The sequence below is a fragment of the Asterias rubens genome, chromosome 20 (assembly GCF_902459465.1).
Source record: "Asterias rubens chromosome 20, eAstRub1.3, whole genome shotgun sequence".
Taxonomy (NCBI): Eukaryota; Metazoa; Echinodermata; class Asteroidea; order Forcipulatida; family Asteriidae; genus Asterias; species Asterias rubens.
This window is the reverse complement of record NC_047081.1, coordinates 8,353,785-8,377,625: the sequence shown is the minus strand read 5'-3', so window position 1 is coordinate 8,377,625 and position 23,841 is coordinate 8,353,785. Positions and strand designations below refer to the sequence as shown.

Sequence of the window (23,841 nt, the reverse complement as noted above, 5' to 3'; positions counted from 1 at the left end):
GAAACGTTCCTACACACAAGAGTACCAGCTCAACCTAAAAAAATAAGGTCAAATTAAGTTCAATGACCTTGATTCGCCGGAAACAGTCGAGGTCTTCCGACCGCTCCCGAATGCGCAGAGCCATGTTGTTATTGTTTAGGATAGCCTGTGTACTGTGGCCGTCGACAGCTGGATCATTCATTCACGTTGCAGAACGAACAAAAAGACTCTCACAAATCGTGGCTGAAATGGACAGATGAAGACAGTTTCATGTTCAGTCGTGAGTATATCATGTTTACAGTAGTATCCGTATTGTTAACGAGTTATCAGAACTACAAATGTGTGAGAATGAAGGAGGTTTCTGAATATTGTAATTTCTGTGGTCTGTTCGGCAAAACTGTACTATATTATTAACGAATCGCTATTAACTACCTACTACCAGTGTAGCGTTCATGTGTTTATACATTTATAAAATAATTATTGTAGTACTCTAGTATAAGTAGTGAATAAAAAACTAAAAAGTGTTGGTCTGATCATGGCTGATACACACAAACAAATTTTGTTGTTGCTAGGAACTCCACCACATTGAAGGCTTTTAAATAATGTATTTCCTTGTAATGATTAAATGGTTTGTTTTTACCCATCAAATGATCAATGTTTTCCTAGATATTATATTTTGTATTTCCCTACCACATGTTCTGGATTTCGTTTAGGCTTGGTTTCAATTTTGGTAATAATATAATTGTACACGTTATTGTTTTATTTTTCTGGAATTTGTTGTATTTGTATGTTGTTTGTTGCTAATGGAATAATACAACAATAAGCAAAAAACATATATTGTACACGCTATTGTTTGTATTTTATTTAGTACCATTTGAGCGCTTTGATAGTTTTGTGTACTTTATAAATGTTACTTTTTATTTTTTGATCATTATTATCATCATTATTCCACTGTCTTGTAGATTTTACGATATTACTCACTCAGAATACTGAGATATGGAGTACATTTATGACTGGGAGGAACAAGATCGATTCTCGTTTGAAGACAGTGATCGTTTCGAAGAAGACTCACTTTGCTCGTGGGTGAGTGAAGCGGAGAGCGTTAGTAACAACAACTGGCGAGGATGGAGAAAAGGTGGCACGACGGGAGGCGGAGGGTCTACCCAATCCAGCCATTCTAATGAAGGTTAGTTTTATAAAAGTTTTCTTTCATCCTAAACTGTACTTAAAGATGCTATGTCAGATTTTTGGCCGATTCGACCCAAAAATTCTGTTTTAAAATTCAATAGATATTTTGATGGGGGTCGAGAAAGTTACAAGCTTTCATTTGAGCCATTGCACAAAAAAGTCCACCAATTATTAGCAGCAGTGAACTAAAGTACTCAAAATTAGTTTTTGTCGGGATCCCGACAATATATCACGTGACCAATTCTTATGTGTTTTATAAGAAACGTTTTAAATTTTTGTCATGGTTCCTGACCATTAAAAGTAAAAGTTAAACTTGTTTTCGTTAGAGCGGGTGATACTCTTTGAAATACCATTCACTCAAATCTATTTTTTAATGTTTGGGGCAAAAGGTCTGACATAGCATCTTTAAAGGATTTGGGTACTTTTTGTTAACACAAAACACAATGTCCACAGATTTACAAAACTTACACAGTTTTAAGATAGTGATAGAAAAAAGCTTACCTTCAAATATTATTTGCTGAGGTCCACTGTAGTTTTTTTGAGAAATGAGGAAAACAATGTCACGAAAAAAAAACGCTTTAAATGGTAAAATAATTTAAATGAAAATTATTTTTGTGACCTGTTTTACTCATTTCTTAAAAAGCTTTGTACCATCATTATCTTTAAACTGTGTGAGTTTTTTTATAAATCTGTGGGCATTTTGTATCCAGAGTATCATCTCAATTATTATCGTATTTGATCTTGAAATTGGGTGTTACAAATCATCTACCATCAAAAATGGGTTCGTATATTTATTTATTTTATGCACAATTAAGTCCTGAAACTTGTTAAAAATGTAACAAGTAATTCATAAAATCAACAATTTGAAGAAGAAAAATAAGCGACAACTTTTAGCAAAATGAGGCCTGAATAGGAAGAAGCCAGCCGAACCACTTGAAGAGAATCATGACTGACTGTCCGATGTTATAGCAATTGGCCAGCGGACCATGTTAATGCCCCTTCACCCTTTCTGAATTCCGACACCCCCCCCCCCCCTTCCAATGGAATCAACCTTGACCTTCAGGAGGGATCAGTTTCAAGGAAAAAGCATTTGACTTAGAGGGTTGACTATTGGTTTGGTTGCCATTGTTCATCATGAGTCCATGTGTCCCCAAATGTAGATTAAGCTCATTATGTATGCTTAGCTTGCAAGGGACTGGTTTTAATTTGATAAGTGGTCATCAACTGAAGGACTTCATGTTGGTCACTCTTGTAGGTCATTCAACTGATAGAGCGAACATCTACATGTAACATCCATCTATGTTCGTTCGTTCGTTCGTTCGTTCGTTCGTTCGTTCGTTCGTTCGTTCGTTTGTTTGTTTGTTTGTTTGTTTGTTGGGGTGTTTGATTGGTTGTTTGTTTGTTTGTTTGTTTGTTTGTTGGGATGTTTGTTGTGGTGTCTGTTGGCGGGGGGGGGGGGGTATGTTTGTCGGGCTGCTGTTGGGTTTGTTAGTTAAGTGTGCTTGTTAAATATTTATTGTTTTTGTTTTATCTAATTTTAGTTCTCATGACGGCTCTTTTGACTTTGCTCTTAATTTTTCAATTTTTCTTGTGTATAAATTTTCTCTCTGCTTTTTAAAATGTTTAAATATTCATGTAATAATGTAAATCTGTATTTTAATTCAGTCTCTGGACTGCGACAAGCAGATGTTTTTACAATAAACCAGTAATAATAATAATAATATTCAGGCCTGATACATCATGAAGGCACCGAAGGCGATTGCCTTCATGCCCCCTGGTTGTTGCCTTGGTGCCCGTGAAATGCTCTGCAGTAGAAATTTACAATTTACTCAGAGGGGTGCCCTTTACAAAGGAGAAAATGCTTTGGTGCCCTTGCCCTTTCAAAAAACGAAGCATCCACCACCGAGGATATGTTGACAATCCTGACATAACCTTTTGCCGGGTTGTTGTTGTTGATTGGGAGGGCTGTTTGGAAATGTTGTTTTGACTGTGCCCTAAAGCATGAAGTAGTACTAGTAGGCCTACCAGGGACTACAAGAAATTGTTTGATTTGACAGCAAAATTAGGAGGCTGTTGAATGTTTTTGTTTTAATTTACAGGGAACAAGAGTTTTTTTGTTTCATGAAGTTGTGGAGTCCATTGTCCAGTACTGATAATTGTTGGCAGTTGTAACGGGAGATAGTTGAAGATAAGGCATTTTAATGTCACTCTGGAACAAAGGAACGTGTTGCCACACAGTCCTGCCATTAAAAGAAAGGACAGTGCACACATATTCGACGCGCCAAATGTAAATTTGTAACCAATTTAGGCAACACTTTTTGGCACAAATTTTATGAAACTGAAGGAACTTTTTAATCATTTAGGCCTATTGCTTTCCCTAAAGACAGTTTATACCCATGGCTGATCAAGTGACTTCATTATAATTGATAACATTGTACAGGTTGCTATCTGTACACGTATACACTGTAAACAAAAAATGAAGAATTTTTATTTTTATTTTGGGGGTTGAACAAAGAACTGACTAGAGTGGGATTCGAACCAACGACCTCCGGATTAACATGCCGACGCTCTACCAACTGAGCTATCTAGCCCTGCATTGGCGTTCTCCCTATTTTGTCACTTTCTTTGTTCGGGGGTGCCAGTCAGAAGCCATAAAACTTCCATGTAGCCAGGGATCACACCCAAATTAGGATACAACCTGGGAAGCGGCAGCCAGGGGATCATCTTAAGGGGATGCGACTTTTTGTTTCAGATATCAATATAAACCACAAGGGAAACTGACCGGGTAAGATTTTAAATGATTTTTGGGGTTGAACAAAGAATTGACTAGAGTGGGTTTCGAACCAACGACCTTCGGATTAACGTGCCAGCGCTCAACCAACTGAGCTATCTTCATTGTAGCCCAATATTGGCGGTCTCCATTATTGGTTTAAATATTGAATTTTTTCTTTGTAAAATTTTGGTACTTTAGTCGAGCATTATAAATGTGAGTTAACGTACAATGTCCATTGTTATGTAACCATAGTAACATTTAAACCCATTCAATGACAGCTCAATGTTTAAGTTACAAGTTTACACACGTGTGAGGTTTTTTTCAATTGTGCACATGTGTTCCGTTGAAAACGATGGTCATTTTCCACACGTTGCTCTTTTCCTTTGTCCGCTTTCATAATTTTTTTGGGGGGGATTGTAAATTAATTTCGTAGTCAAGGTACATATTGGAACAATGGAGGGGTGAACACAAAGCCTGTTCCAGATCTAGAGTCCTTTGTTCCCCACACCTGTCCATGTGTGGGTGGGAAACCCATGGACAGCTTGATTGGTTCATAGACTTGTCTAGTCTGCTGACTGCTTTTGCTATTGTCTTTTTTTCCTGAAACAAACTCTTTGAAGTTTTTATGATTTTTATTTAAAAAGCAAATAAATGAAACTCTATTTGATAGGGGTGCACTGACCCTGTATTATAGAGTAACTTTGAATTGGATCTGGGGCCAGTTCAAAGAACGAACAGAGGACTTTGCTAGTCTATATGACTCACTCAATATGAAGAAAAACCACACTGACTAGTGATCCACACACACACACAAAAAGAGAAGAGAAATGCATGTGGCTTTGGTATTGAAGACATTGCATGGGGCATTAATTGTATTAAAACAGATGAGTCAGGGAAAATGTCTTTGTTTGGAATTCAAGATTGTAAGACCACACTGGAGGTCACCACCCCAACTGTTGTAATCTTCTGTGGGCAGAAGTCGTCTGCCACCAGTCCAATTGTACCTGGCGCTAGTTGTTGGTTACCAGGCAAAACCACAGGTTACTTGAAATGTTACTACATCCTGTAGGCCTGCTGATATTGTGTAATGTTGTATGGCTTCATGTTGAACAATGCTCTGTACTTAACATAATGTTCTCCAGTTTTAAACAAGAATGAGTGGCGTTGTTGCTTCATGATGTACAATGTACAAAATGAATGTGCTTGTATCCCACTAGTCTTCGTTATTTGGGTATGTACATAATATGTACATGGTGTACTGTATCAGTACAAAGCAGATGCATGATCCTATATGATTAGTGAAAGAGGTAGGCTGGATTTGGGAGGGTGGGAGGGGGTCTGTTTTTACACACTATAATGATCTGACCACTGTCCTTACTCTATGATCTGACCATGGAGGAAGGTCTCCATGATTTGACCATCAGGATCAGTACGGATGTCTTGGTTGTAAACATTATCATGAAGAATTTGTAATTTTATCCATTGTGTATTTTCAGTGTTGGTCACGTAACCGTGTGTTGTCTTTGAAATTATAATGACAACTTGGCCGCCCCATTTTTAACACCCTCCCCTTGGTTTTGAAACACTGCCCCCCCCCTCCTCCCTATGGGTTCATGAATATTTACTGGTTCCCTGTGATTCAAGGACATGCAAGTATTAAGCAAGGGTTAGGCCATTCTACCTCCATGGTTAGGCCTACCTGTTAACATGTCATAAGCACATCCAATGTCCTTGGGATTATGTGTGAATGGTAATCTGAAGTTACCAAGAAAAGAGAGGGGGGGCGGGGGTGGGGGGGTAGTGTGATTCTAATCCAAGTTGTTTACTCACTGACAGCATTATGATCTGTATGCAACTGAATTAAGACATTCTGAGATGTGGTCAGGTTTCTTGGAAAATGGCTTATTCAGGAAGAGAGTCTTTCATGACTAATAAAAGACATTTCTCCTGGTGAGAAGATGAGGAATCATTAAATGTAATCTCAAGACCATGAGTAAGTGGTAGGTAGTGGTGTTAGTCAGGTAAATGCAGAAAGGAAAGTAAATTGAATCACTAAATTTAATGACTAAACTGTAGTTAGAACTTAGAAGTATCTGAATGAGATATTTATTGAGTTTATTCATTATTTATGATTTTTTTTTGATCCATCAAATATGCAGTGCAGCTTCACTGGGTCGACTCAAAGTTTCTCCTGAAACTGAAGAGGAAGAATGTTTATAATAGGGTGTCGTGGCCGAGCGGATAAGAGCACTGAACTCCAAGCAGTGTGGGTTCGAATCCCGGTCTTGACACTTTTTTTATGTCCTGCTTCTCTCCACCTAGGGATAAAATAGGTACATGTGAGGGCAGAGTAGGTTGTTTTGATTGATTGAGCCGAGTAGCGCATTATTTGGTGAACTGAGATGGTTTAAGGAATGATTTAAGGCCCAGCAACCAGGGGTAATAATTTGAAGTGCGTTTGGACGCCCTTCGGGTGTGAAAAAGCGCTATATAAAAACTGAATATTACTGTTATTATTAGTAGAACCATGAAACAAGCAAGAAAGTGGTATACAAATTGGGGGGGGGGGGTGGGAAAGGGACTGGACATTTTCAGAGCTCCACTTTTGATAGACATGTCGCTGGTCATGGTGTGGTTCTGTCTGCAATGGGGGTGGAGTAAAGTGATGGCTTGAAACGCAACTCCAGAGAAAAGATTAAACAAAACATTCTTGAGAGTGAATGTACAGTGTGTATTGATCATAGTGTAACCTATGTTGAATGGTCTAACTAGTCTCAAACAAAGATTTTTTTTTTTTTTTTTTTTTTTCATTTTAAAGGCAGTGGACACTATTGGTAATTACTCAAAATAATTATTAGCATAAAACATTACTTAATGGCGAGTAACGGGGAGAGGTTGGTACATGTAGGATTAAAAATTGTGAGAAACGGCTCCCTCTGAAGTCACATAGTTTTAGAGAAGGAAGTAACTTTCCACAAATTTGATTTCGAAGACCTCAGTTTTAGAATTTGACGTCTTGAAATCAACCATCTAAAAGCACACCACTTCGTGTGACAAGGGTGTTTTTTTCTTTCACTATTATGTCGCAACTTCGATGACCAAATTTTCACAGGTTTGTTATTTTATGCATATGTTGAGATACACTAAGTGAGAATACTGGTCTTTGACAATGATTACCAATAGTGTTGATAACATGTTTTGGTTTAATATGGACCCACTGTACCCCCAGAGTGTTTGTGGTTTAACCTCTGGCCCAGGGTAGTAGTTCAGACTCTGATCCTGAGCTACCCTACATCGTGCAAAGTGCACAACAATTTATATTCAACAAGTCGCTCCTAAGAGTTTTACAGATAAATATATCTTTATCGTGTACATTGTTGTGTTGAAAGTAGAATAGATTTTTTCAGATTTCAACACTTGTGCCTTTATCACCTATGTGTACAATGTACACATGTAGTAGATAGAGTTGTGGACAAGTCTAGTTATAGAAAGAGGGTATTGTTTTGCAAGTGCACATTGAAATATGTGTGGTCCCCCCCCCCCACATGATAATGCTATTTCAGTAAACACCCTTTATGACCTAATGTAAAGATGATCCAATTTTGATGATTTGACTTTTAAAAATGCCATAAACAATAGCCCAAATTCATACATGTAGAGCAGAAAATACTGCTAGGACATGTCTACTGTATCTTCACTATGCAAAATTTGAGTTGGGCACCAGTTGCAGCAATGTAAACCTTGTGGAATTCTGGCTGGGTACCAGTTTTCTGTGTTTTTAGAAGGGTTTTATGCAATACGTGATATAGAAATTGGGCCGAGTTTTAACGTTATAAAAATGCTAACTGGGGTAAGGGCCTCCCTCGTCTTTGGGTTTATAAGACCTGATGTGCACACACAATGGACGCGTGGTGCTATTTAAGGAAGAGGGTCTATCGTGTAGGCCATAATGGCGTTACTTTATCTCTCAGATTCCTCGTTGGTGTATATCACCAGAATATCTAGCAGGGAACCAGTAACTGACAGTATCATTTTAGTAAGAATGTAGCTGGTAACCATAGTTTCTGCGGTTATGAGATACTCTTTGTTAATGGTTAATTTGTGTCCATGGTCATCTAATTGGGTGATTGACACTGCTCAGAATCGACTCTGTCAAGTCATAAGAATAATAGTGATCTATTTTTCATCCATTTTTTTCATAATTTTTTTTAAATACCATTACTGGCGGCCTAACAGTTTCAGGTTTGTGTAAGGAACACTTCCAAGATTTGATTTTGTGGACAGTGTGCTAGAGATCTCAGGCCTGTATGCTTCTTTTTTAAAAGGTTAAGGGCACCAAGGCATTTTTTCCTTGGTAAAGGGCACCCTAGATGAGGAAACTGTAAATTTCTACTGTCAGAGCATTTCAAGGGCATCAAGACAATGACTAGAGGGCATGGAAGCTATCGCCTTCGTTGCCCCCAATCGCCTTCGTGAAGTATCAGGCCTGCATGTGCTCTTTAATTGTTCATGCAGATTGATTTCGGCCGAATTATTGCTGAAAATAAGTTGATCCACTGATGAGTCGATACAAACAGCTGGCAAATAACTCCACCCTTAAAAAGTACGATGCTTAGATGTCAATTTGATTAACGGCACTGGACACTATTGATAATTATTCAAAATAACTATTAGCCTAAAAACCTTAATTGGAAACGAGCAATGTGGAGCTGTTGATAGTATAAAACATTGTGAGAAAAAGCTCCCTCTAAAGTAAAGTAGTTTTTGAAAAAAAGGTATATTCTCATCACTTACAAAAATAAAAGACTTCAGCAGACCTATAGCCTTTTTTAGGCATCTGAAAGTACACAAACCTTAGCAACAAGGGTATTTTTTCTTTCATTATTTTCTTGAAACTTCGATGACCCAATTGAGTAAAAAATTTCTTGTTTGGATACACCAAGTGAGAATACTCGTCTTTGACATAATTACGAAAGGTGTCCAGGGGTGGATTTCACAAAGAGTTAAAACTAGTTAGTCTTGTCTCGACTTTGGACGAGTTACTTGTCCTTTACTTAGGACTAGCCATACGTTTTTGAATATCTCCTAAGACTAGTGAGTCCTAAGTTAGGACTCTTTGTGAAGTCGACCCCAGTGCCTTTAAATTAAAGTTATGACCGTGACATGTTTCTTTTCCTTTCCAACTAACTTTGGATCTTTGCTTTGGTGTGATGCACCAAGCAGTCGCTCCTAAAAAAAGTTGTGAGCTAGCGAGAGGAAGGAAGTGATGTATCGGTTGACCAAGATACAGACAGAATCCCCCGCAAGTTGAGTCCGATTTTACTTCTTCAATATTTATGAGACATCATGTGTCTAGCCGAGAGATTAATGCCAAGACAACATACTCTCCCTCTTAAAGACACTGGACCCTATTGGTAATTGTCAAAGACCAGTCTTCTCACAAGGTGTATCTCAACATATGCACAAAATAACAAACCTGTGAAAATTTTAACTCTATTGGTCGTCGAAGTTGCGAGATAATAATGGAAGAAAAAACACCCTTGTAGTGCGAGGTTGTGTGCTTTCAGATGCTTGATTTCGGGACCTCAAAATCTAATTCCAAAGTCTCAAACACAAATTCTAATATTTTAAAAGAAAATTACTTCTTTCTCGAAAACTACGTTACATGTACTTCAGAGGGAGCCGTTTATCACAATGTTTTATACTATCAACAGCTCTCCATTGCTTGTTACCAAGTAAGTTTTTATGCTAACAATTATTTTGAGTTATTACCAATAGTGTCCAGTGCCTTTACTGCCAAGACAACGTACTCTCCCTCTTAGACTCTACCTCTAGTCTTAGTCTTATTTCAAGAATAAGTGATTCTCGAGTGACTGCCTTTGTTCTGGAGCTGAATGCTGCATGTCGGAGGGTGTATTTGTAGTCTTGTTTCAAGACGTTAGAAATAGTTTTTTACTAAAACATCAAAAGAGAGGCTTCAAGCTGTGTAACATAACAAGGGTGTTTTTTCTTTCATTATTTTCTTGCCGAAATGTTCACAGGTTTGTTACTTAATGCTTACGTTGGGATACACCAAGTGAGAATACTGGTCTTTGACAATTACCAAAAAGATCCCCCCCCCCCCAAGTAAATAGAGAAATAAAAAATGAAATAGAATAAATAAACTTCACTTTACAAATAAAAGAATACAAATGTTATAATGGTTAGGGTCAATATTGATTGTACAAACACAGCTGGCAACATAATAATTGTACAATCCCTGACAACTTGTTAAAATGGAGACACACTTCTTGATCTGCCCTTTGCACTTGGACAAAGAAATACAAAAAACAAACAAAACAATCATTTTATTTTCAGAAGGGTTCTTTATCGTCTTTTTAACAGCCTTTTTGTTTTGGTTCAAGGGGGTGATCAGTGTTGTTCTTTTGTCAGCTGTTTGTTCCATTGTCAGTCATTTAGCTTTCTGGGTCAGCTCACAGCTTGGTCCAACCTTTACCTGCAATATGCCCCTGAAATCTGTTGTGATGGCATCAACAAAGGGATTGACTGCCCCCCCCCCATGATCTCAACAATCCATATAATGTGACAGTTTAATCTGGGAGAGAGCTCCCAGCAATGTTTTGAAATGTCCGAGGTCACGCTGACACGCTCTGAACTTATGGACTCTTTAATCTCTAGTAGCAACCTTGTAAAATTTGTTCTTGGGGCAGGGGTGGGGGTCATTCAAACTGCTTACTTGGCTTCTTGGGTGCAGAAGAACAAATATCCTTGGAATTAGTCTTCAGAAAGTGTATTACCCTCACAGCACTGGCCTTCAAATGTCTGGATGCATGTATTTCTTGCTGACCTTTACAATCTTTCCTTCTTTTGTATCAGTTGCATTTCACAGGCTTGTAGCTGGTCTGTGATCAGCTTTCTTTTCTTTTCCACAATTGCGTCATTTTAAAAACAACCCTGAAAAGCATTCTTTGAAAGTTTGTGTTCTAAGCGGTTCCTAAATGCACCCCTCATGGCCAAAGTGGTGTTCTTTAAAATTAAACAAGTCATTCGCACGGATTGATAGGTCTGTTAATTTTGCATCGGGGTTGAAGGATAGGCCCCCTATCATAATGCTTTCTAACCCTTACACCGATTAGTAAGCACTGTTATACTTACTTTCCTGAGTTCTGTGAAGACGAAAGGTTCCACAGGCAAAGAGGTCTAGTGGTAAGACATTTTGCTCTGGCAAATGCAAAGGTTGTGGGTTCCAATCCCACCCGAGTGATTTTTACAAATCTCAGGATATTACGGAGTATACAGTGCTTAAAGATTATGGACACTTTCGGTGAACAGTATTGTCCAAGGGCCACACTTTGTGTACCGCAACTTCTATATCAAATAACAAACCTGTGAAAATTTAGGCTCAATCGGTCATCGGAGTCGGGAGAAAATAACGGGAAAACCCACCCTTGTTTCCCCACGTTTCGCCGTGTCATGACATGTGTTTAAAATAAATCCGTAATTCTCGATATCGAGAATTGATAATTGTTTTAATGTTTTCTCAAAAAGTATAGCATTTCATGGAATAACATTTTAAGAGATTTCACCATTACCTTCTGTAAACCCTGTAAGTTAATTTGTAAATCTGTGAACTTTTATTTTTTGTTCTGTTCCGAAAGTGTCCAATGGCTTTATAAGCACTGTTAATACTGGGTACTTTCCAGAGTTCTGTAAAGAAAAAAAATAAACAACCAAAAAGGTAAAGTGGTAAGGCGTCTGCTCTGGCAATGCAAAGGTTGTGGGTTCAAATCCCACCCGAGTGATTTGCCTGTGGATTTGTTTTCACTGATCTCGTGAAAGTACTGAGTAGGGATACAGTGTTTAGTGTTTAGTGTTTAGTGTTCAGTGTTTAGTGTTTAGCATTGGTGTAAGTAAGGGTTAACATTGGTGTAAGTTGTAGTTATCCTATTGTGTTTTGATGAATCATGGTCCCTTAATCCGTGTTTGATTGAGATAAGAATCTGTTTGCAAATTATCATGCCAAGGAGGAATTGGCGGAGCACCAGTCACAACAATGTGTTTAGAATCTGCTAAGCACGATTTGTTAACTGTGCTATTAAGCATGTGGCTTTGCAAGCTTGTTTGTACAATTGGAGAATTGGGAACTTCAGACAGACAATTGCCACGTCAATTTCGATTGTTTGAGCATGCCCACATTTTTTCGAAAACAATGGTTTTACCTCATAAGTCACCTACTGGTGACCCCAAAAGTCTCCCATTGGAAGCAGAATAACTATAAAATATCAAACCCTCAATAGTTGGGGCGTTTTCAAAAACGTCAAAATGAAGAATCACAAACGTGTACAGTGTTGAACCATCGTATCCTGTTTTATGGTGGTTTAAGAAGACTTTACTGTGAGTGCTGGATCTGGAAATGTGATATCAGCCCAGTTTCCTGATCTGTGGCGACACATTTTTATCCCAGGGAGGTGGCAAGAAAAGACAACATGAATAAGTAATGATTGTTAAAGGGAAGATAAACGCTCGGTAAACCTTTGGTTTTTGAAACTTCTGATTGAAATCCTGTGTAATTACAATCAAACTAACTTTGGAAAACTTCATTAAAACAAATGGTCGCGTTTTATAGCTGAAAATCCGGAGGGCTTTATTTCCACGCAGGAAGAATAATTCCAAATAGGAAAACACCAAATTATTTGATATAAAGTAATCCTTAAAGTGAACGTAAAGTGTTGTTTGTCAATTTTCAATTAGAAGCAAAGAAAATGTCATCAAAGTCACTGGTCATGCTTCGGTAAAAAGACAACAAAGATTAATGTTGGCAATTTTTTTTTTCCAGAGATTCTTACATGGCGTAAGGGGGGGGGGGGGGGGCGGGGGCAATCAACATGTATTGTCACACATCAATGGCTTTAAGAGGCAATGTTTAAACTGAATCAACTGGAAGTAATGTTCCGTCTTAGGGAAAAGCCTTTTCTCGGCTGAACATTTTCTGTTTTGTGGTTTTCAGTGGTGGAAATGGGAGAGATTGGGGTGGGGAATTTATTGCAGGAACGACCTTGTCGACGATGAGTTCAAGGCTAGAGTTTTAGTTGTTCCCATGCAGGCAGCCAGCCATGTCTGGGAGCCCAAGGCTGGTGGCACTGGGTCAATAACAAGCTAACTTGCTGTCTACTTTTGGGTTTTTTTGTCGCCCTTTGATTCTTTTGATTAGGGGGCAAGTGAGACCGCAATATGATTGATTTGTTTACTATTTTTCGATGGATTAAACTATTATTTTTTTTAAATAGTTTCATTTTAAATACATCCGCATGTTACCTACTACATGTATAAAAAAACATCCGACCTGTATATCTTTGGAAAGTTGATGCTTTGATAACAAAATTGCTACAAAACCTATAATTTTCAAAATTTCTTTATTTAAATCTTATGTGTTCATTTTGGGCTAAAGAAAATTATTTGGTTTTACCCATGCACTGATGGTGTTTTGTATACATACACTCAGTATTTTTCTGTGTCATGTGAAAAAATCAAGAGGCATGTTACTCGGGTAGCATTCAAACCACAGACCTTTGCCTCTCTATATGTAGAGCAGATGTCTTACGGAGACCACCGAGATTGCTTGGTAGCTAGAGGAAGAACATGTATACCTTGGGTAATAGATGTTAAAATGTGCATCAGTTTTACCAATGCACACCAATGTGTGTAAAGCACTGTTTTAAATTCAGAACATTCCCAGATGAGATTTGTGGGTTCGAATCCCACCTGGGTGGATTTTTCACTTGAGTCGTCATAGGACTGAGTAGGCCCTATACAGTGCTAACACACACACACCATTATACCAAAGAATAATCTACGTTAAAGGCAGTGGACACTATTGGTAATTGTCAAAGACTAGCCTTCACAGTTGGTGGATCTCAACATATGCATAAAATAACCCACCTGTGAAAATTTGCGCTCAATCGGTCATCGAACTTGCGAGATAGTACCGAAAGAAAAAACACCCATGTCACACGAAGTTGTGTGCGTTTAGATGGTTGATTTCGAGACCTCAAGTTCTAAATCTGAGGTCTCAAAATCAAATTCGTGGAAAATTACTTCTTTCTCGAAAACTATGGCACTTCAGAGGGAGCCGTTTCTCACAATGTTTTATACCATCAACCTCTCCCCATTACTCGTCACCAAGAAGGGTTTTATGCAAACAAATATTTTGAGTAATTACCAATAGTGTCCACTGCCTTTAAAAAGAAGAATCAGTAACAAATCTAAAGTTATTTAAACAAATGAGTGACTTAGTTTTATTTTTGTTTTCCAATGCAGTTATTCAATTGGTAGAGTTAGCTGCTAAGACCGTAGCCCTCCATTTTCCATTTGAGGTTGTGGAGCGAATGTACCCTCCTGTACCGGAGAATCTTCAGCTGAGAATCGCTTTCTGGAGTTTCCCTGAGAACGAAGAAGACGTCAGGTAAGTTTCAACTTCGTTCATATAGTCTGTGAACATGTTTGTGAAAATTATATAGTTGGTTTGTCTGTATCACCATGTGTGTATCTACTTGCCAGGTAGAGTTTGTTCTTTAGAGAACTGTCTTGCTATATTTTCTACTACCACAGAGAGAGACTTCTCAGTTCTCAAAAGAACTCTCCTGCCTATCTACCTGGGCGGAAGGTATAGAAAATCAGATGGGACTACTACTTCAGCTTATACATAGGATCGTTATCAACTGCACTACCGCGGACTGAGTTCTTTACAAAATTGTTCTCCTTTATGAAAATTGTTTTGTTTTTACGGTCATTAATTTGATGTGTAATTTCTAAAGGTGCAACCCTCCCTATAAAGTTGAGTTGTCAATTTGGCCATTGTGGTTTTGTAATGTGAGGCCAACTTGGCGGAGAGTAATTAAGATTGATGGATGCATCCTTGATCGGTCACAGCTCGTTCGGAAATTGAGCCCTAGTCAAGGCTTTGTTGGCAGCAGTAATAATAATGACAATATTTATGCTGATTACTTGAAAGTATCTTATATGTTAATTTATGCAGACTTGTGTTTGCTGGGTAATAAACTTAGTTTTGCACCATTGTATAATCTATCAGCCATTCAGTGATTATAATACAGCTCATGAATATTCCTTTATGCAGATTGTATTCGTGTCTGGCCAATGGCAGCCCCGATGAATACCAGAAGGGGGAGCACATGGTCAAGAGTAAAGCCGTCAAGGATGCTCTTCAAATAGGTAGGAAGAATTAGAGTGGTGTTTCATGAGGAATTATCTATTCAACAGGTTTGTTTTCTGGCCTGGGGCTGATTTCACAAAGCAATAAAATTCATCGCAAGACAAATTTTCAGTATCACCATAGTGATTTGTATTGTGACTTCATGTTTTACTTAGCCACTACGATTGATTTGAAGTAGCGATCAATCTTAGATCATTGTGAAATCGGCCCATTGTGTCCCATTTGCGGTCTACTGCCGGTATTCCTGGCAATGGGTAAAACTGGCCATATATAGCAAGGTTCCTTGCTCTCAAGGTTCCTTGCTCTATGAACTGACTGAGTAGTCACAGGGCTCCGAACTTTTTCGGACCAGAAATATTTTTCACAAGACCTCAAATGGCAGGTTATGGTCTGCCATGGTTGTCTTGGTGTGTCGTGGTAAATAAAAGCTTCGGGAAAAATCTAGCCTGCAGGACCTTTTATGGTTTGGTCCTCTTGCCACGTAATAAAACTAGAGAACTCTGGAGTAGTCCATTGGGGTGCACAGGGGTTTCCCTTAACTTTTTTTGTCACTCGCCCGCCAGACGAGTCAACAACAATTTTGGGTCGCCCACAAGTTTTTTAACTAGCCCACAATTCCCAAAGAAAGTGACCAATGTTATCTCTTGTCTGTCGTTGTCTGTCATTGACAGGATTCCATCTGAGCGGGACAGTCCTCTTGCCACGTAATAAAACTTGAGAACTCTGGAGTAGTCCATTGGGGTGCACAGGGGTTTCCCTTAACTTTTTTATGTCACTCGCCCGCCAGACGAGTCAACAATTTTGGGTCGCCCGCAAGTTTTTTAACTAGCCCTCAATTCCCAAAGAAAGTGACCAATATTATCTCTTGTCTGTCGTTGTCTGTCATTGACAGGATTCCATCTGAGCGGGACAGTCGTGCCCTCCCAGGGAATGACACAGCAGGGTACCTTCAACGTCGCAATCACCTTTGATCGTCGCCGTATCTCCTCTTGCTCTTGTACGTGCTCCTCGGCGAGTAAGTGGTGCAGTCATGTCGTTGCGCTGTGTCTGTATCGCATCATCCATTCCACCCAGGTCTGCTTGAGGGCGCCGGTCTCCGAGTCGCTGTCGCGTCTCCATCGAGATCAATTGCAGAAGTTCTCGCAGTATTTGATCAGTGAATTGCCTCGTCAGGTAAAAATTTATTTGAAAACAACTTGAATTTGTTCTAAAGTGTGTTTCATCTCCAGGAGTTATGCCCAGTAACAAGGTTTTTCAATTAAATTACTTACTGTTTATTTTTCATGGCTTAAAAACTTTGTTGTTGTAAATTATTTTTGTTGGATATTTGGTTTGAACATTAAAGACACTGGACACCGTAGTAAGTTTTTATGCTAACAATTATTTTGAGTAATTACCAATAGTGTCCAGTGCCTTTAAACATGAAGACAATGAGAATCTTGACCTTGTTTGACCTCCTAGATCCTACCGACAGCCCAACGCCTCTTGGATGAGTTGCTCTCCTCTCAAGCCAACACCATCAACATGGTATGTGGAGCCCCCGACCCTACAGCCGGACCCTCGGCCTCTGAGCAGACGAGATGGTTTCTGGATGATGCCGTCATGCATGAGAACATTAAGAAGACTCTGATACGCTTCACAGGACCAACCCCCATCGTTTTTAGGTATGATCAAATAATTGGAATTATGCAAAATTTAACCAAATTGTAGCGACATTAAGAAGAACCAAAGAGGAGTCTATTATTACTATTAATTTCCCCCTGATTGTAGTGACGTGACATCGTTGTACCTTTCGTCGAGTGCACCTCAGGCAGCAGCGGAGTGGACCAATCTTCTGAGGCCGCTGAGGGGGAGAGAACCCGAGGGCATCTGGAACCTTCTGTCCATCGTCCGAGAGATGTGCCGCAGGAGGGACAGTAACGCTGTCAATCTGCTCAAAATCATGACGGAGGAGTGTATCTTGTGCGACCAGGTACTGTGATGGAGTTTATTTGCAGTTCTTAAATAATAATAATAACCGTATTTATAACGCGCCTTTTGCCAAAGGATACAAAGCGCCACTGTAGTTTATTTGCAGTTCTTTAGCCACTGTAGAATGACAACTTGTTTCACTGCTTGTTTGTAGGCACTGTAGTGATTACTTGTTTCGTTGCTTGAAGTTCTGTAGGCACTGTAGAATGACAATTTATTTAAAGTTCTGTAGCCACTGTCAAATGACAAGTCGTTTCATGCTTGGAGTTTTGTAGACACTGCAGAATGACAATTTGTTTCATTGCTCAGAGTTCTGTAGACACTGCAGAATGACAATTTGTTTCATTGCTCAGAGTTCTGTAGACACTGCAGAATGACAATTTGTTTCATTGCTCAGAGTTCTGTAGGCACTGTAGAATGACAAGTCGTTTCACTGCTTTTAATGTGAACTGTAGGTGCTGTAGAATGAACAATTTTGTTTGTAGTTCTGTAGACACTCTAGAATGACAATTCGTTTCACTGCTTGTAGTTCTTTAGGTACTTTAGGAATACAATTTGTTTGTAGTTCTGTAGGCACTGTAGAGTAACAACTTATTTCATTGCATGTAGTTCTGTAGAATGACAACTTGTCTGGCTGTTTGTAGTTCTATTGATACTGTAGATTGATAGTTCTGCAGACGCTATAGAATGATAACTTGTTTCACAGCTTGGAGACTATTATAGAATGACAACTTGTTTCAATGCTTGTAGTAATTCTGCAGATACTGTAGAATGACAATTTATCTCAATATTTGTAGTTCTGTAGGTTCTGTAGAGCGACAACTTGTCTGACTGTTTTTAGTTCTATTGATGTTGTAGATTGTGAGCTTGTCTGATATATTGTAGTTCTCTTCTTGACAGATTTCTTTTGCTAACCCATGAATTTTGAGGATTTCTTTTCCTCCGAAAGAATTGCTTGTATTTTTAATCATTTAATTTCTTGGAAAAAGTGCTACAGCCCTCTCTATACAGGAATATTTACTGACCTTTTGAATCTTTTGATTTGTCCAATTGTCTTCCAGATCGTCATTTGGTGGTTCAGCACTGGAACGTCCGCCCTTCATTCTCACCACGGTAACCACGGTCACCGTGCCAACAGTAACAGCACCACTGCAGTTGCGCAGCACGCCTGTGCTAGCATGTGTGATGAGATTGTGTTTCTATGGCGTCTCGTAGCCCTCAATCCGGCGATCACCCCGCCCGAAAGAGGAGAACTTCAGGACGAGCTTCGCAAATGGCATCTTCAGGTCATCGACAAAGTGCGGAAGGGCAGAGGACCAAATTTCGCCAACACCGTCGGCAATGTGACAAATGTTCGTCGTGTCGACATTGAGGTTTTCACCGGTTTCAAACCAGCGATTGGAGCTTGCCTCATGGACTGGAAAGATTACCAAATCGAAGGGGTCACTTACACTGACCCAAAGGCCAACCGGGACGAGGCCATGAAATACAGAGCCAGTAAAAGGACTCCCCCGCACACCCAACAGAATAAGCCCTCCCAATCGGGTCCACCAATCACGACGGAGGAAGCGGCCTGTCCCACTGTGGCAGAGGTAGATTCCAAATCATCCAGGGAGCCGCAGAAGGGTTCCAGCAATGAACTACACAGGTTAAGTTCCTCTGAATCCATCGTCAGTAGCAGTAGTTCGGGAGTAGACGACCAACGTGTGCTGAGCTCCAGCCGATCAGAAGATACAGACTCTGATTTCCAGGCTATCGACTGCACCTGTCCTAAGGAGATCGGTGCTGAAGGAGGGGCAACAAGGACTAGCAAACTTTGTGCCGTGCACCACCCCAGTGCGCACCTAGAAACCCAAAGTAGAGACGCCAAACCAGGCGGGAAACGCAAAGTCAAAGTAAAACACTTACAGCACAATGAGTCTGTTGACTCGGCAGAGGTTAGTCTGGAGACCCCACCGAAGGGTCAGCTGCCAGACTCGGACTCCTCGCTCGAAGCTGGTTCCCATGGCAACCAGCAGGTTAAGGGTGACGTTGACGAGGCTCGGCATTCCGGGGATGAGTACCAGGTGTATTTCTACGACACCAAGGCGAAACTGTCAGAACAGACGCCCAAAAAGAAGAGTGATGCTCCCAACCCGTTTTCTAGGATTAAACGGATGGAAGACAAGATTGAGGTAAAGCTAAAACTATATTGACGTTTCATATGTTATTGTTCATTGTCTACAAGTTTTTACTTTTTTGTCCTTGAACTCCTACAAAATGTTGATATTTAAAGTTCAGGCTGCTACTGTTCATATTCTAAAATTGTGAACACATTTTCCCGGGGCTTTCCGCAAAATGTTCATCTTTGAGGTTTCATGCTGTTGATGATCGTAATCTAAATGTTTTTACTCATTTGCCCGGGCTTCCACAAAATTAAATCTTTTAGACATTTCACGCTATTATTTTTCATAATCTAAATGATTTTAGTCACTAGTAGAGTAGTAAATTTCACCCGTCGCCCAGGCTTGGTAAACATTTTGAGCTACAAGCTGTGTGGTCTTGTGTTTTTTTTTCTACCAAAAGGGGAGCTCTACCTCCTTAGAAGTGCTTCTTAATTCTAACTCAATGTCTTTTGCCGAACAGATCATGTTTTCCCGAGCGGAAGCTCTACATGCCCACGGTTACACGAGGAATGCTTGTAAGCTGGCAATAGAGCTCGCTGAAGAGATGCTGGACAACCCTCCTGAGCTGAATAACCCTCCTCCCAGTAACCTCTCCAACAGGGTAAGTCAAACCTCTCCTTCAACCCCGGGGCCCAATTTCATAGAGCTGCTTAAAGACACTGGACACTATTGGTAATTGTCAAAGACCAGTCTTCTCACTTGGTGTATCTCAACGTCTGCATAAAATAATAAACCTGTTTAAATTTGAGCTCAATCGGTTGTCGAAGTTCCGAGGTAATAATGAAAGAAAAAACACCCTTGTCGCACGAGCTGTGTGCTTTCAGATGCTTGAATGCGAGACCTCAGCTGAGGTCTCAAATTCAATTCAAATATTTTAGTGAGAAATTACATCTTTCTCAAAAATTATGTTAACTTCAGAGGGTGCCGTTTCTCACAATGTTTGGTATTATCAACAGCTCTCCATTAGTGTCCAGTGCCTTTAAAGGCAGTGGACACTATTGGTAATTACTCAAAATAATTATTAGCATAAAACATTACTTGGTAGCCAGTAATAGGGAAAGGTTGGTAGTATAAAACATTGTGAGAAACGGCTCCCTCTGAAGTGACGTAGTTTTCGAGACAGAAGTAATTTTCCACGAATTTGATTTCGAGACCTCAAGTTTAGAATTTGAGGTATCGAAATCAAGCATATTAAAGAACACAACTTCGTGTGACAAGGGTGTTTTCTATTTCATTCATATCTCGCAACTTCGATGATCAAATTTTCACAGGTTTGTTATTTTATGCATATGTTGAGATACACCAAGTGAGAAGACTGATCTTCTACCAATAGTGTCCATTGTCTTTAAACCCTGGGGCCCAATTTCCTAAAGCTACATCTGCATCTGTTTAGTACTGTACAAACGCCTGGTGTGGCTATTCCGTACAGAGAATATTGCTTAAAAATATTCTGCTAAGCAGAAATGAGCAGGATACCAGTCACAAATTGTACTTGTGACATGGTGGCTTGGCTGCAGGTAACCTTATTCTTGTAAGCGTACTTATGTTATGCCTAGCTACTTGCTTTTAGTGCGCAAGCGCCAAAAGAAGTAAAAATACATATACACGCACATTTTCCCTGTTGTCCAGCTACACACACGGGTAAAGTTGTGCAAATTATTTTGTTGATATTCTTTTTCTTTTTTTTGTGATGATGTTACACAGGCGCGTAAGAAGCATGTACATCTACAGAGCACGTTAGCTACGATGACGCTAGCGAAAGCTTCATTCCTCTGCAGCGTCCTATCGGAGCAGCCTGACTGTCACCATCTAGCATTCAAAATAGGAATGTTCGGACTGGAGTTGCCTAGGCAACCAGCATCAACAAAGGCTCTGGAGGTATGAGGAATCGTTAATATTTAAATTTCCAGTGAAATATAATTTAACTGCCAAAATACTTTTTTTATATATATTGATTACTTCCTGCCTGACATCAAGCGGGGGTTAAAACTAGCATTCAAAGAAAATGTGCTGAATATGTTCGGTAAACAGCTCAATTTATAAACCACTTTATCTCAGTTTTATTCTCTCACATCTCTGTTGGTGTTTCTACTTTTGAACCAAAAGTGGTATAAACATGGGTTTTTGCAGGATTAAAACAACGATTATGCTCCTTTTAAATGTATAAACAAACAAAATGAAAAATTACCCGAGTCGTCATTTTGCATGTTTTTTTGTACCTTCAGGTGAAACTAGCCAATCAGGAGTCTGAATTAGTGGGTCAATTGAAACGTCTGCCGTTGACGTTAACAGAGTTAACGACGATACGACAGTTAGCGCAACATTTGCACGAGGGCACACTTGTGCTGAGGAGCGCAGCATTATTGGCTAGCTTCATCTTTGACGCACTGTCATTGCCAGGTATGTGTGGGTCAGAAATAACAGTTGTTATACCCCCATCCACACATAGACGCCGCTTCGATAGAAAAAGTGGCCGAGAGCTTGACCAATCCGGGGGCAATCATGGGCCAGCTGGGGAGGATCTCCATGGGTGTGGTTTGGTCGAGGTGGGATCTCCCAAGTTGGGAAGCTGTCTTTACTCCGGGACGCTTATTTTGAACAGCAGTAATGTCGTGATGTAGTCTTTAATTTGCCAAATTGCTGGATTTGCTTGACGCCGATAGTGCCTATACTTGATAACCTTTTTTAATCGGGGTGATTGGCATGGTTTTCGTAAGGTCACAGGTCTCTTGTTCAAGATGAGCAGCTTTTCTCCTCGAAGGCAAAAGGTTGAAATCCATGATACTGAGGCTAGTCAAAACTGTGAGTCCAGGGGTGGATTTCACAAAGAGTTAGGACTAGTCTTATCTCGAACTAGGACCAGTTACTCATCCTAACTTAGGACTATCCATGCAATTTGTATATCTCCTAGGACTAGTCCTAAGCTAGGACTGGTCCTAACTCTTTGTGAAATCGACCACTGGGCCCAATGTCATAGAGCTGCTTAACGGTAAAGCCGTTCACCGAATATACAATAAAAATCTCTTTGAAAATCATATTTTGATACTCCAGGTCAGACCTCCTCCCTTAGTCGTTCCCACAATCGTTGTGTCTCGTCACGAGACCGTCTCCCTACCGATGAGACGTGCGGATTTGACGCAGCCGTGGCAGCCCTGGCGGTTAAGATCAACGTCTCTGAGTCGGAGCATCCTCTGCTGTGTGAAGGGATTCGGAGACAGAAAGGGGAGCTGAGCACGACGCTACTGGTGCATTATAAAGACGATCAGAGCAAACTCAGGAAGGTTGGTCTCAGTAGTAGTACTTGTCTCATCAATGCGTTAATACAAATCAAATAGTTAAATGTTTTGGGTACTTTTTGTACGACACAAAACATGCACTGATTTATATTTAACTGACCAATTGAAAGATAATGGAAGTAGAAAGCTTCCCTCAGTACGATTTAATGTGTCATCTCGTTTGATTTAGATTCTAGATGCGCTTCTTGACAAGCAAGGTCCTCGGACACAGCGATCCTCCCAGCCCGTCCCTACACCTTCCCCACGCCCCTCTCAACACGATGGTAGTCATAGGAACGCATCATCATCAATGGTCGAGGAAGACAACTCCAATCGGAGATCTCATCAGAGTAGAAGCCCTCAAGATGAAGGGTCGGGGGAAAGAGCACCTGAAGTGTCTCATCACGGTCCTGAAGCAGCAACTTGTAATGTCAACCCCGACCCGAACGCCCCTCCGCCTCCTCGTAACTCCGCCCCTTCCCAAGACACCCCAAGTATAGCGAGCTGTATTCAACACTTGAACTCTCGTAAGTCGCTCTCACCGGACCGATCGAACGCTCCGGCGGCGGCGTCGTCGCGTGTGATGTCCTCCCCGTCTCAACCCCCGAGGCCGCCCTCTGATGTCGTCGCTACTGGCTGGAACGAAGACCCGGCAGCATGCTCTGGAATGATCTCAGTGGGGCCGGATATCGACCAGTGGAGGCAGGCTCAGACCAGGGCCAGTGGGAGTGGTAGTGGGCGGAGTAGTAGCTATATGTACTGGGGGAGGATATTCGGCAAGAATCAGAAACGAAGCAAAGGTAAGAAACTGGCACAGCCAAAATAGTTAATAGGAGGTAGTGAGAGTGATCCAAAAGGGCGTCCACCGTCCCGTGGTGGTCCGTGAAACAAACTCCCTCCAAGCCGGTTGTCATTAGCTCATGTATAAATGCTATTTCTTTTAAGTGCACGAATGTTGTCAGTCCACCTAGCTTTCGGCCTTCCTCTTCCAGCACGACCAGCAACACGTCCTTCCATGCACTGCTTCTCATGATATCTTTATGATGCTAGTAATAATAGTGGCTTCTAATATTGCGCTAATATCCGTCACTCAGTGATGCTCAAGGCGCTTCAACATTCAGTACTTTCCTGCAACGTATTGTGGAGCCACATTTTGAAGTACATGTATGAGATCTATTCCATTACATGGCACCATGTCATGGTTTAAAAAGGTGCTGTGGCGCAGTACATGCAGTCAATCAAACCAGCAACACCAAGCGA

At 40.4% G+C, this 23,841-nt stretch overlaps 1 protein-coding gene and 1 non-coding gene across 2 annotated transcripts in view; one reads left to right on the top strand and one right to left on the bottom strand.

Annotated features, from left to right (window-relative positions):
- Positions 1 to 161: 161 nt before the first annotated feature.
- Positions 162 to 23,841, top strand: part of LOC117303805 (zinc finger SWIM domain-containing protein 8-like) — a 30,360-nt gene continuing 6,680 nt past the window's right edge. Inside the window, exons 1-13 of the mRNA XM_033788167.1 lie at positions 162 to 259; positions 942 to 1,165; positions 14,258 to 14,402; positions 15,075 to 15,169; positions 16,063 to 16,343; positions 16,632 to 16,834; positions 16,941 to 17,142; positions 18,203 to 19,315; positions 19,767 to 19,907; positions 21,011 to 21,184; positions 21,532 to 21,706; positions 22,358 to 22,587; positions 22,772 to 23,381. Coding sequence (XP_033644058.1) covers positions 976 to 1,165; positions 14,258 to 14,402; positions 15,075 to 15,169; positions 16,063 to 16,343; positions 16,632 to 16,834; positions 16,941 to 17,142; positions 18,203 to 19,315; positions 19,767 to 19,907; positions 21,011 to 21,184; positions 21,532 to 21,706; positions 22,358 to 22,587; positions 22,772 to 23,381 — 3,559 coding nt within the window. The 5' untranslated portion in view covers positions 162 to 259; positions 942 to 975. The remainder of the gene's footprint in view (positions 260 to 941; positions 1,166 to 14,257; positions 14,403 to 15,074; positions 15,170 to 16,062; positions 16,344 to 16,631; positions 16,835 to 16,940; positions 17,143 to 18,202; positions 19,316 to 19,766; positions 19,908 to 21,010; positions 21,185 to 21,531; positions 21,707 to 22,357; positions 22,588 to 22,771; positions 23,382 to 23,841) is intronic.
- Positions 3,686 to 3,758, bottom strand: Trnan-guu. Its single transcript has one exon. It is a non-coding gene; the product is annotated as a tRNA-Asn (tRNA).